The sequence below is a fragment of the Cottoperca gobio genome, chromosome 3 (genome assembly GCF_900634415.1).
Source record: "Cottoperca gobio chromosome 3, fCotGob3.1, whole genome shotgun sequence".
In the NCBI taxonomy this organism is placed as follows: Eukaryota; Metazoa; Chordata; class Actinopteri; order Perciformes; family Bovichtidae; genus Cottoperca; species Cottoperca gobio.
The window spans coordinates 9,803,698-9,818,252 of NC_041357.1; the positions used below are offsets into that span (position 1 = coordinate 9,803,698).

The following is a 14,555-nucleotide window of genomic DNA, read 5'->3' on the forward strand; positions in this document are numbered from 1 at the left end:
AGCTTCTGTCCCACTGACTTACAATTCTCAATTAATTTTCTCGCATTGTATCTTCTTTCACTACACCTTCTCAAAATCTGAAACATTATACAAGTATTTTCTGTTTATGTTCTGTTCAATTTCTACTGCTACCATTTCAACCAAGAGACAACAGATTTCAGCATTCAAAGACTTTACATATTAGCCATTGGCAAACAAAAACTGATTGGTGCTTTGGAGGGCATGAAAGAAAAAGTGGCTCTTTATTGTCACTATTGGATATTGGAGTGGAACTTTGACATTCAAAATATAGACGCTCCAAGTGATCCAATTATTTAATGGCGTTTTAATATGCAACTTCAGGAAAATCATTAAATATAAAATATACAAGGAAAATATATGACAATGTTTTCACTGCCAAGAATTATTGAGCACAGTCTAGTCCTGTGTTAGAGAAATTCATTGTTTTTTCTAAATAAATTGCTTTTAGGGATTTATTTTCCTATAAGAAATGTAATAAATCCTTAGAGAAAATTTAAGAAAACGTTACTATTTAGTGCCAAGACTGCACAATCCTATGAATGCATTATTGTAATAAATGAAAGTCGTGCCTCTAAATAATTCCTTAGAAATTGATGTTAAATAATGTCATAATAATGTAAATAAAACCTGGATCCCCACAACTAACTAGTTCCTAGTTTACAAGATTTTTAGATATCTAATAAACCAAAAATCATAACCTAAGTGCTGGTTCTTACAGTGATGTATAACAATGGACTTTTTTTCAAGAACAAATCAGTGATTTGTAACAGATCAGCTCCATTTAAATCACACAAAATTGATGGCCAGAAAAGCCAGATCACATCCCCTTGCATCTGTATGTGTCAGCAGAGAAGAAGTAAATACAACAACCGGCTCAATGCAAAGAAGGATTATGCAAGAAAAGAAAGTTCAACTCACCCTATTGACTCTGCAAGAGGTTTGGTGGAGTCTTCAGACACAAAAACATGGCACGCAAATCTCTGGTCTGCCGGGTGCTTAGTAATGAAACCAAAATACCTGCGGAGAAGACAGGGAAAACAGAGTTTTTTTATGTTTTTGTTATTCTAGTCGAACAGTCCAGAATATTTGACATGTTGTAGTCTCTGATTGAGGTTTTCTTCCTTTACTTACTTGCTATTTTTGGGGTGATACCCGCAGAAGGAGACGTTCTTTAACTGGAAGAAATGACTGCACTCGTTACTCTGAACGGGACACAGAAAATAAGCAAGTTAAATTATTTAGATCAACATGAAGAAGGCTGCTGGCTTTCTACTCTTACAAAATACACATGTTGTATTTGCACCCAATTTCATGGTACAAGTGAAATTCCTGCATTCAAAATGCTCCTTCTGAGAAATTACTGACAGCACGATGTACAAACGTAACTAAGTACTCATTATGCAGAATAACCTCTTTCTGAGTGCTGTTTTATTGTATTATCATTACACTATTATTAGGCTGCAAGCAGCATTTTGGAGTTGTTAAAGCAGACCGCTGCTATAAATAACAGACTGCTGATATCGAGGCAGTTTGATTTCTGAACAACTGTCTGTTTTAATGGAAGCGATAAAACATTTTGAAATCAATATTTTGTATCAAGTGATCTATTTCCCTATCCCTTATTTAATCTCTGATAATTTGTGGTTGGATGATTATAAAACATGAGTTGTGTTTTAGGATGGGAGCATTTTTTGAGCCAGATTGTATTTGTAGAGTTTAGGATTGGAGACAACATTCTTTATGTACAAAGTTCTTTTCTAGCAAATGTTGCTTCACCGCAACAATATATTTTGTGTCCTATAAACCCATGTGGAGAGGAAACTTGTGTGACCCATACATAACTTATCATAGTTTATCATATGTTCATATGTAAAATCTTTATCTACACGTAATACAGCTTTCACATACAATGTTTCCCTCTGAAATGAACAGCAGTTTAAAGGTACTCAAAATGAAGAAAACACTTCCTGGTGTCTCCTTACATCTTCGCCTGCAGTCACTATTGGCAGCCACACGAGGGCGACATGTCACAATTGTTCAATGGGATACTGGTGTGAAGATGAGCTTTTATTTGACAAAAAAAGCTGCACTTTATATATTTTCAATTTGACAGCAATAGTACTTACTCTGTCACAGGCATAATAATCCTCTTGAACTGCAAGCTTGATGCCTTTCACACTGATCTCCAGGTTGCAGGAGGAAGGCGGGTTGTACTTGACTGTCATCCTTCTGTTGGTGGCAATCTGGAAAACAAAGGTAAAAGATGACTCCTAAAATGTAAAAAGCTTAACACTATTGAAAATATACTTTTAACCTGAAACCCATTTCTGTACTAGATGATAATATAAAAGTAATACTAAAGTTCAGTCATACTGTGACTTGAGAGCTTCTGTTAAAGTTTGACACGACTGTTTATCTTATATTACATTAACTCTTCATTTGGATGTTGTCAACTGCAATAGGTCCCTTATTTTTGTTGTGTGTTGCATTGTGACGGTGACACCATGTTGTTTTCTGAATTTTATAACATACGTACCTGTATAATAAAACTAATTGTCTATTGAGTAATGTAGCCAATATTTAGGTCAGGGATGGGCAACTGGCAGCCCGCATGCGGCCCCTGCCCTCACTTTGTGTGCCACACAAGTCAATTTCCAGAAATCAATACAATTATTGGTTTCACAGTTGTAAACAAGCAAATCATTTGAACCAAGTTCCGCTAGAGGTGAGTATTATGAATATTAGAGGTGTGATTTACAGATGCACACAGAGATAAGGTGGATGAGCCGTGGGAAATGCTTGGAGATGTAATTTGCGCTACTCACTGAAATCCCTGTGTTCTTGGAGAACACCATCCAATGTGATTCAAGAGCGTACTGCGCAAAACTCAGGAATACAGATTTTCTCCTCGAACTGGCCTTCCTTGCGGACATTACATCGCATATAACATATATATCATATAATTATATTATTAATTATGAATTAGCTTTACACATAAACTGTCACGGGAAGTGTAAGGACTCAAATGCAACACACAGGAAACCAGGAATTGTAGATACACAGGTTTATTTACCGGAACACGCAGGTACAGGAAATCCCAGGACACATGCAGAGACCTAATGCAAATTGATAATTTCACACAGCAGAGGATCTTACTCAGACAATACATTCCGTCTCGCGCATGTGCAGGTCGAATATTTATATCAACAAAGTCAAGTGTAACCTCGGATGACCCCTGTCATGTACAAGATTCGGTGTCATCGACGAGATCAGTACTACAGAATCTTCTCGCAAAATCACGGTCATCCAGGATTCATAGAACCGTAGTTACATACGTAACTTTCGTTCTATTTCATCCTTACTGACCGCCAGAGGCAGTGCTTAACACTGGATGACTTATAACAACAGTGTCGCGAGGAATCCCAAATACCTACCTCATAAAGGTGGCACAGAGGGACTCTGCTGAAGAACCACACCTAACGGATAAGGGGTGGCTACATTGACCCTGTAAAACCTGGAGAATGTACTCGGTGATGCCCACGTGGCCGCAGCACATATGTCCTCTAAGGGAACCCCTCTCAGGGTTACCCATGATGTGGAGACACTCCTGGTGGAGTGGCACTTTACACTGGGCGGCAGGGAACGGTCATTCACCCTGTATGCATGGGAAATTACATCCACAATCCAGTGGTACAGGCGCTGCTTCGAGAGAGTGTAGCCTTTCTTAGGCCCACGTAACAGATAAAGAGTTGTTCTGACTGTCTTATGCATGCGGTATACATATGCGGTATACCTGATATAAACTCTGAGGGCTCGCACCGGGCACAAGAGTCTTGACCTTTCCTCCCTGTCTCCTACGGGGTGGTCAAACTGTGCCAACTGGATAGGCCGATTCAGATTTGAGCGTGCCAACACCTTAGGAAGGAACGCTGTATTTGGTCACAGCTTGACACCAGAGCCATCAGAATTCCACCTTAAACATGAATTGTTCACAGACAAGGTTTGTAGCTCCCCTACACACTTTGCTGAAATGATGGCAAGGAGAAAAGCAGTCTTGGCCGACAGCCACCTCAGCCCTGCCTGTTCTAAAGGTTCAAAGGGAGGAAAACATAGGGCGTCAAAAACCAGGGGCAGGACCCATGTAGGAGCCCTTGGGGCCCTTGTTTCCAAATTGCCCCAAAACCCCTTTCATACCTTACAATGTAATCTGTAAATAATGAAAATATTTCAGTTAATTGTCATTGGTTATGGTATTTTTTATACTTTGATTGATTGATATATTTTTCATATTAGTGTTGAGAGTTATGCCCCCTCCCCTTACCAAGACCACTAAGTTCTATTGAATCTAGCATCTTAATTTTGCTCTCAAAGTGCACCAGATGCATACAATTCACTTTAAAATGTTAAAACAATTCTGCCCGGGGGACCATGCCCCCGGACCCCCCTAGAGGATGTGAAGTCCACCCTACAGCTAAGACATGTCAACATGACTAAGGCCAGGTAACATGGACCTGGTTAACATGACTAATATATTGACTACACAACCAGCACAAAACACTACGGGTGTGTAGTGGCTTTGCTCAGTGCAAAGCTCCCAGAATTACTTCTCCATCATCATGCCATCTGAGTTCCTTTAATGGTAAATGTACTACCATGCAGGTGCACACAGCTCCACCTCACCTCTGGGCTAAGCCCACCCAAACTTCAAAACCTAGCTACGCCCCTGCTGCTCGCTGATAGCAGCAGTGAGGGGGTCAGTGGATAACGCGATGCATGGCTGCGTGGCGTGGAAATCTTGAAAGCGGTTCTTAAACTGCTGCTGCAGTGTTTCTATGTCGGCTCTGTTCTTTGGTAATGTTTTCTCACATTCGGGGGCATCTTTGTGCATCTCTTCACACGAGGGAACGTGTGCCAAGCAAGGACGTTCGGAAGAAAATTCTTCTTTAAACAGAACCAGTTTAGTAAAAAATGCGCATATATATCCGACACGGTTTGGCATATTCCCTGTAACTACATATTCAGGCGATTAAGATGCGATGTAATGTCCGCAAGAAAGGCCAGGTCGAGGAGAAAATCTGTATTCCTGAGTTTTGCGCAGTACACTCTTGTATCACATTGGATGGTGTTCGCCAAGAACATGGGGATTTCAGCGCGTAGCGCAAAAAACCTCTCCCAGCATTTCCCACGGCTCATCCACCTTATCTCTGTGTGCATCTGTAAATCACACCTCTAATATTCATAATATTCACCTCTAGCAGAACTTGGTTTGAATGATTTGCTGTGAAATCAACAATTGTATTGATTTCTGGATATTGACTCGTGTGGCGCACAAAGTGAGGGCGGAGGCCGCTTGCCAGTTGGCCATCCCTGCTCTAAAGACATAGAAATTATTTATGATATACAAATGGGACATGCAACATGTTGTAGTTTCAGTGTCAAATGTTTTTTACACTTAAAGAAACACAACTGCGCACACCATGGGCCACGTACCTTCTGCATAGCTGCACACAGAACATCATTTCCTTTGTGGAAGGGCACTTGAACTGAGCCCAGGAACTTAAGCCGGTATCTGTCCATCCATTCACTGCTCTTTACTGTACAGGACAGACATCGAAACATGGAATAAGACAAACATGACATAACAAAGAATAGTAATTTATTTAAGCACACATTTTTATAATTTTGTAACTCCTGTAAAGGTACAAAATAAGTAGTTTTCCCTGGTTTTCCACGTCTGTTATAGGCTAATTCTGCCTTTGTTTTGTATTTTTAATGTCATATATTTACCCTTGTGAGCTGATTAAACTCCTGCTGCTTTCCTGTATGAGTTATCTGTGTTTCTTCTCTCTTTAAGAAAATGTTCTGAATGTTATTAACAATCTCCATGATCATAAGCAGTTAAGATAACTGATCCATTAAAGATGGAGCCAAAGTCCTGACACACTTCCAGGTTGACATTTGTTTCACTAGCTTTCCAAAAATCATCAGTTTTTTTTATTTATGCTGAAACATGATGCTGGAGTTTTCTGTCCAAATTCTAAGATAAATAATAAGTTAAGCCTGTAATAATCGTTTCATTTTAACACTTCATTATTTTAACAAATATATAAAAAATACTATTTTGGTATAGTAAGAACTACAGCTCCCACTGAATGCTAACAAAATAATAAGTGTTCTAATTTTACTAGCCAGTGTGGACACTTGTTAAAGTCAGAAAGAATATGGACTGACAAATAATTTCTGATTATTTACAAAGACAAAAGAACAAATGGTAGCTTAAATGGAGCGTTAAATTAGCTCTCTATAGTGCAGGAATGGGCAAGTTGAATCACTATTGTGGCAATTTTTGTAGAAGTTAATAACCATGATATATTTAATTTCATACAATGATCTTGTGCACAACCAATGTTTTACGGCATGTCAGCATTTGTACATTATTTAATTAATAATTATGTTAGTACCTTTGTAGCTCTCAGCGTCCTTGGTCATCTCTATAGCGTAATAAGCTGGGAAGATCCCGCGGGCACCAGTTCGCATATTGTAGCCCTCGTACCAGTAATCCTCTGACTGGACCTCCACCAGCAACGGATCATCCACCTCCAGCTCCAACTCATCGTCATGACGAGGGACAAACCTGTCGAGACAGATGTAGTTTTGCAAAGGATCTGGGCACAGGCTTTTCATGAGCTGGATAACCACATCACAGGTAGTCTGTCTGCCAGTCTGGACATTTGGTTCGTTTTAAAGAATACATCTCCAAAAGCTATGTTTTTCTAACTGTAAGCTTGAAAAGTGGCCCTTAAAAATGTGTACCTTGTTTCTTTCACTGAGGACACAACTGTAAATAGTTTTAATTCACAAAGTTACAATAGATTCCAATTGCAAACCAGTTTCATGACAAAATACATTATCACCACATCAGGGTGCAAAATTAACTTTTTTGTCCAACAGCCAAAAAAGTTCATTTTGCACCCTGATGTGGTGATAATAGTGAATGTTCAAATTCTACCAGCCACTGGATATATTAGCAGAAGTTTTGTTGGCTGGTGAGTGATGCAAATCTACAAGCCACCTGTATACTTTATCAGGATTTGGCTTGCAAATAATGCTAATGTTGTGGCCTGACCTCATCCATACACAACATTCTTTTCAAAGGGCTCTTTCTACTCATTGTTTTTACTTTCCATTTACACATTGAGTGTGTTCTAAATACTTATATTTTCACCATATATACCAATATTGCAAAGCACTTACCTTACTTACATTGTGTTGTTAGCACAGTTAGGTGCAACTACACAGCTTCCTTCAATTAGTCATAAATTATATTTGTGAATGAAAGCTGACTACAGCTGCTATCTCCTGTTAGTCTACATGACGTGTGATGATACTCAAAACGCAGAACATAGATTTGATAAGATACGAAAAAATGATATATACTTTTAATGTCCTGCAGCGCAACAGAAGATAAAAATCATACAACAACACATAGATTCCAGTGTCAATGTCAGCTTTTCATAGAAAATAAACGTTGATTTCAGGTTGACCTGAATGGAGTGTATCAAACAAGGCTTTAAATGGTTTCCATTTGTCAAAGACTCACATAAATTAAACTTCTAACACTTAAATGTAAAACTAATGACAACCTAGTTAACTAGCAGGATTTTGGATAGTCAGATGTGATGCTTATACTGTAGCTATAGAGATACCACATACATAATAGTATATACATACAAACTAGAAACCCATTAAACTAAAGGAATGCTGTAACGAGCCCCCTGCTTTCAGCTATGCATGAATAATGTCCTGAACCATCATCTGATTTGTTACTGCACAGAGATGTTGCTTTTCACATGACTGCATTGCTGTTGTTTTTATCCCCCTCCCTTACGCATTTATCAGCCTGAGGTCTTCAACAGCAGCTGTAACTGACTGTTACAGGGGAAACATGAAGAAATGGAGCATTTTCTGCTACATGAAAAAAAAAAAAAAAAACATTACTGATGGAGATGAGCGTGTTTAAAGGTTACTGCAACCTTGTATTCTGCTAGAGCTCACCTGCATATTTAAAATATGGGAAGTTTCCACATTAGATGTTAGATGATCAGTAATGTAAACAGGTAAACCCACTAAACTATGCTACTGCTAGCTAACACCTATTCTTACATTTATATTGATGATTTATCACTGATAACACATATAAATACAACTTTTCTTAGCCACATTTCCCCATTAAATTCCAGTGAAGCAGAGCCATTAACCCTGCTTATTTGGTAATTAAAACTCAGTGATGCGTGTAACATCATGGACAAATCTAAATCTAAGAAAAACAGCCTTTTCAACTGATTTCAGCAGCTTATAGTGATTTTGAGTTAAATGTCACATAGAAAAAAATGGTTCCTATTTTTGGGTGTAAGGCTGCTTTCAGATAGTAACTAAATACTAAATGTAATGGTGGTTGAGGTAACTGCCTGAGGTCTGGAGACATGGCAAGGAGTCTGACAGAGTAGGAAATATGAGCATTCAGATGAACGTTTGTGGCATTCTGGAGACATTATCTGAACTACTTATTTGAAAATTAATCAATAAACATGGACATTTCAGGCGCACATACTCTGACCTCTGAAAAACTATGTTTTGACCATATAGCTAAACTGTGCATTTGTTTATAACCTGTCTGATAGAAGGCCTGCATAGCAATCAAAGGGTCTACAATATTTGTAATGACAACCATCTGGGAGATGAGTATCACATTTGATATCACAAGTATTTGCCACAGTATTATTTAAACCATCCATCTACTTTCAAAATAATTGTCTTATTACAGCTGGCAAAAAGCCTTTTTGACTAATGCTATACCTTTGTGTAAGTAGTATATTTTGATTGTATTGTATATTATGTTTGTACTTCATGCTATACCACCATGGTCCTGACTGCTCATGGGATGTGTGAATTATATTCATTAAGAATGATAAACTATGTATGTTTTCAGTCTTGGTGCAACATTTAGTACTTCAGTATGGGACATTTAGATGTAGGGATGATGATGATGATAATGCAGTTCTTCTCACCTGTATACAGCTCTGTGGCTCTGATCCCTCTCCTCTCCATTTATGAGACAAGTGTATAAGCCAAAGGATTCTGCACCTTGAAAACCAGAGAAGAAGAAAAGAAAGAAGGGGGAAAGATTACACACAACAGTAATACAGTGTGGAGTGTCAGACTCTGTATTCTGCTAAGATGATTGACTTCAAAATGCAATACAAGTTCCATACAAACAGGAAACACAATTAGTTCATTGTGTTTGCTTAAAGTACACGTGCATTCTTTAGGACCTATGAATCACACATTAATTAGGCATGAAACAGATGAGCATTGTGTATTTATACCTACTTTCCCCTGAGACATCCGTTACCCCCTCCTGCACTGCTCAGATAAACTGCGTTGGTGTTTCTAATGAGTCTGTGAAACACGTGGACGCCGTCCAAGAGGACAGCGAGGACTATTAGAGGAAATGGCCACACATACATTATAGACAAGTCTCTCTCCGTCTCTTTCATAGGAATCCTAAAACCTGGCCACTACTGTGGCTGCTTTACACACACATACACAATGCATGTCCCCTGGTTTTGCCTAGGCGAGAATTAGCCTAATGAAGGTAAATCCTACAATCATCCATCATCCTCTCCCTCGTCGGACTTGAAGAAAGAAGATGATGATGCAAAAAGATGATATCTGGTTTTTCCTGCATCAATTTGTATAGGATCACAGTGCTAACCTGGTCGAGTACTGTTTTAGTATTACAGCTTGCAGACTCCTATTCCAAAGAAAACTTGTATTTCAAACACTGGGGTCAGCAAACACACCTGTTATTCTGCTTTTGAGAATACATTGGGTTACATTGTTTTAATACAGAACACTAAAGACAATCAACAATGTTCTCCAACAAAATAGGGTGTGCAAAACAATCGAAGCAAATTTGTGAATTGTACGAACACTTGCAGAGCCCCATGCCTCTCCAGAGCCGGATGTAGTACGTCGATCAAATTAATTGTCTTGGCAGTCAAGATAGGAATATATATATATATATATATATATATATATATATATATATATATATATATATATATTAGGGCTGTCAAGCGATTAAAAAAATTAATCTAATTAATTACAAGCTTTGTGATTAATTAATCGCGATTAATCACATATAACAATACTTGCTGTCAGGGGGGGGGTGCTCCGTGCTTTCTGAGCTCCGTGCGACGGGCGCCGGGGACGGGTGCTGTCAGAGCTCCGTGCTCCGTGCTGTCGGACCAAAAGTCAGGGGCATCTAGGAGCGCGATTAATCTGCGTTAATATTTTTAACGCGTTATTTTTTCTGTGATTAATTAATCGAAATTAACGGGTTAATTCGACAGCCCTAATATATATATATACTGTATATACACACATGTAGAGTATATACCCATTAATAGATGGTCTTGTTATTTTAAAGCGCCATTGTTTGAGTAGCCTTTCAACCATTATATTTTGGAGTTCATGTTGTTCCTCATCTTCATTGTCATTGCCTAACAGACATGACAGCAGTGCTGCAGCCATTTTTTGGGACAGGGTCTAATCCGTAAATCAGTAATGTTCTGTAAAAGCTACATTTCTGTTTTAAGATGAGATTTTGCACTTTGGAAACATGTTTCTGTAATACCAAAATCCTATATGTCATCCTAAATATAGATTAGATAAGATTTCAGACTTTCTGTAGTTTCTGCAATGAAGCCCTAGGATTATAACTTGAAGCAGTCAAAATACACATAGTGGTGACAAAACATGTAGCAGATTAAGCTGATTGACAATATAGAAAAATATACTTTATAAAGCCATTCACTGCCTGTGTCATTGCTTTTTTTATTCCTCAGTCCTTACAAACACCCTCTCTAGCACTGCCAATGTTTTCATGTCTAAAACAAGACTCAACTAATTTGTGTTTTGAATGTGTGATTGGTCCGGACAACAAAGCAGAGAGGCAAATCCATGAAACTGCAAGCTGCTTTTGGCTCAGTGTACCTCCACCCAGCAGGCCATCTACATGTCCAGCTGGGTTTGTGCCCTGAACGTGCTGCTGTCAGAATGCTGATAAAGATGTCAACAAAGCAGCAACAACTCCAGCTTTCATTTACAACGCTTCCACGCTGTGCTGGGTATTGTGGCCTAAATTAGCATAACTTTGATGAGAATCCAATGTTCATACTGTTTATGTTCGATGCTCTGGTATGATAACAACAACACATGTCCAATTACTATTCCCCAACCAGTTTCAGATGTGATTCTACAAGATAAAGTTAAATCTAACTCAGTGCAGAGAGACAGTCCCTATATCCAGAGTTACATGTCATGTGGATGATGATCAGTGCTCTACGAGAATATTCGAGCTCCTGAATATCTGTGTGGCTTTGCTTTATCAGCCACATTTAAGCCTTTCCCACCACGCTGCAAATTCAGCCAGACAGCATTCACTCACATCACTCCATGTTTAAAGGGAATTACACAGAATAACAGCCTGCTGTATCCATGTGTTTCCTGGTTGTTTCACACATAACTCTGGGGGAGAGGGGGGGGGGGGGGAGTTCATATGGGCACTGTGAGGCTACCCCATATGCAAACAAGTATGCTTGTCTTTGCATACTGTAAAAAAATCACTTACACTTTAGATTATTCGCTTTAGCCTGCAATCATATTCATTTAAATGTACCGCCTTCTTATTTAGTGTCATAGTTGTAGCTAAAAACGAAAAGGAAAATACTAAATGGCAAAAATCATTATCAAAAAATCCTAATTTTCATAATTTACAAGAAAATAAACATGAATTTTGTAATTTTGTAATAGTAGCCTTCTTTACATGATGTTGATTAGCCGGGAAATATGGCTGACTGTTATGGCTGTCATGATTTTAATACTAATATTTTTCCCTTATCGACATACAGTATGTCACATGTGGTTAATGTATGCAAAATGAAATACTCAAATTTGAAATATAAAAAAACCTCATTGTTATCATAGCAGTGACTTACTGGAGGAGCGAGAGCGTCCGTTCATGAAGACGTTGAGGAACTTCTTGGAGAAGTGCAGGTCGACCTCTGGAGTGGAGTCTTCCGACAGACAAGCTGTTGCCTCTCTCCTCACCCCTCCTATCTGAATGCCGTCCTCATCATCCTCATCTTCCTCCTCGTACTCTTCCCCGATAGCTGACTCGTAGGGAGAAGAGACGCAGTTGTCGTAGACGGTGGCCGAGTCGCTGTCGTCACTGTAGCCTTGGTAACACTGCCGGAGACTGACCAGTTCTAGCTGAGCGTGCTCATCCACCACCAATGTGTATTTGACAGAGTCATACGAAAGGCCGCTGGCCTCCGAGTTCATGGAAGTCCTTAGTGGGACTCTGCTGCCACCTCTGTCCCCCTTTCCTCCCCCGTTCCTCATCCGTCCGTCCATTATTACTCTGTCAACATCCTCATCCTCCCCGCAGTAGCTTTCATCTGTGGCATCCACGTACTCCACCGACGATCCGGGTCTCAGCATGACCCCGGCCCCCGTTCTTGCCCCCTTCAGGCTGAGGTCCAGCGTGAGGGAGGAGCGTGATGATGGCGCAATGCTGGGCGGCGTGATGAGGGCCTCTACACAAGAAGCATATGAAGGTGGGGGGACATAGACCTCGTCCTCCTCATAAATCGAGGTGTTTGTCCGGTCTGGGAGGGGCTGGTAAGGAGGCGGGCCCTCTGTGTCCGAGCTGATGGACATGCGGCCCTGCTCAGTCTGCTGCGAAAGGAAAGGCCGGTCCTGCGCGTTGGGGGGGTCTAGTGGGTCGGCGGAGCGCTGCACAGGAGTTAGATAGATCTCCTCTGTGGGCTCTAGATGAACGTCTGTGTTGTAGCAGATCCTCTCCCGTTGGTACCCACCTGCATCTGCCTTGCCTGCTGGGTATAGAGGAACTGGTGTATAGTTCTGTGGTGGGGGTGGCGCGGGCGGCTTCTCCTGAAGCTTGGAGCGAGTCGCAGCCGTTGTAGATGAGCCTTTCGTGTGTCCAGAGGTGTGGCTGTGTCTGCAGGGGGCGTCAGTGGAAGTCCCGCGGTCTTTGGTCTGTGTTCCCCCGCCCTGCACCTTGTCCTCGTCGCTCAGACAGCTGTGCTCACGTGGAGGGGTGCGCTCACCTGGAGGAAGAGCAGAACCAAACAAAACACAGAAACACAGACGCAGACACACAAGCACACATAAAGACCAGACACACGCACAGTAAATATACATGATACAGAAATGCAGACATGACACGGAGGCAGACATGGCAACAAATGCACAGATAGAGCAAAGCACAAAAAGAAAAGTGGAAATGGTTAGGTAACATATATTGGGATTACGCAGCTAAATCCCTATTAGTCATCAAAGTCATAGTTCGGCCAGGAGAAAGCGATTGATGTGTTATGTCATAATCCAGCGCCAGCAAATCCAGGCTTGATATTTTCACTGTGGATAATGCAGCACTTAAATCTGAAGCCACAGGAGAGCTAATGACAGGTGACTTCTGTTCGAGTTTCAACAAACTTCAGCATTTACTGTCTCTCCTTGAAAGGAATCAAAGTTTGTCACAGATGGTATTTCATGATGATCCTTTTCAAAACGAAAACAACTGAAATTCCATGTTGGGCTGCACAGACATGTTTTGCATTGAATCACTTTGCAATACAAATTTAGTAGAATTTTCTCAGATGATTCCTTAAAACAATTTTAACTCATGAGACTTTGGCCCTTGTGAGGCAATAGGATTTAATTTGCTACTTTGCATAAGTATGGCACCACTTGTGTTCATAAAAGAAAATCTGCATGTTTTATCACAGTAAATCTAGGATTTCCTATTAAATTAACAATTTTTGTGACTGTGAGAATAAAGACAAACATAAACTGTCCAAGAATGGTGGAAAACATGAACTTAAGGCACCCCTGAAAAAAAGCAGCTCCTGAATATTTATTTGTTAAATAAAATAAATCCCATCTCAGTTTTTCTTCTAATTCCATAGGAATCAATGTTGGATTTTGAAATGCCCATGTTGTAAAATGGATATGTCATTAACAATGACCAGGATAAATATATTGCAATTTGGACAATGTAAGTAATATGTGGTCTGTAGCATTATGCAATGTCCAATAATAATAATAATAATAATAATCAGTTCTTTCTCTTCACTTCCATTGCTGCCTGTTCATTGTGTCATTTCGAGCAACCTTTTGAGATTGTATATAGTTGGATTGTTTTATTTATGCTCTATTTAGCTTTAGCTAGTTAATAATTAGCCTGATTTAGGGAGGGTTATGTGGTCTTTATATATGGAGGTTTAGCGTATCAGACAATGGTTATCCTGAGTAAGATACAATTATTAAATACATCAATAAGATAAATGCTTTCACGTTGCATTGTTGAAATCCTTTAATTTTCTTATTTAAGAAAACAAACCAATCTTTCGCCATGCTTCAGTTTGATGTTATCAAACAATTAA

The 14,555-nt window shown here is 39.7% G+C and overlaps 1 protein-coding gene across 3 annotated transcripts in view; it reads right to left on the reverse strand.

Annotated features, from left to right (window-relative positions):
* Positions 1–14,555, reverse strand: part of mapk8ip1b (mitogen-activated protein kinase 8 interacting protein 1b) — a 63,931-nt gene that overhangs the window by 2,688 nt on the left and 46,688 nt on the right. For all 3 annotated transcript variants that reach the window (XM_029428250.1, XM_029428257.1, XM_029428243.1), the window contains 7 exons: positions 12,084–13,217; positions 9,090–9,165; positions 6,483–6,655; positions 5,512–5,615; positions 2,148–2,264; positions 1,153–1,223; positions 940–1,038 (listed from right to left, as the gene is read on the reverse strand). In XM_029428250.1, coding sequence (XP_029284110.1) covers positions 940–1,038; positions 1,153–1,223; positions 2,148–2,264; positions 5,512–5,615; positions 6,483–6,655; positions 9,090–9,165; positions 12,084–13,217 — 1,774 coding nt within the window. The remainder of the gene's footprint in view (positions 1–939; positions 1,039–1,152; positions 1,224–2,147; positions 2,265–5,511; positions 5,616–6,482; positions 6,656–9,089; positions 9,166–12,083; positions 13,218–14,555) is intronic.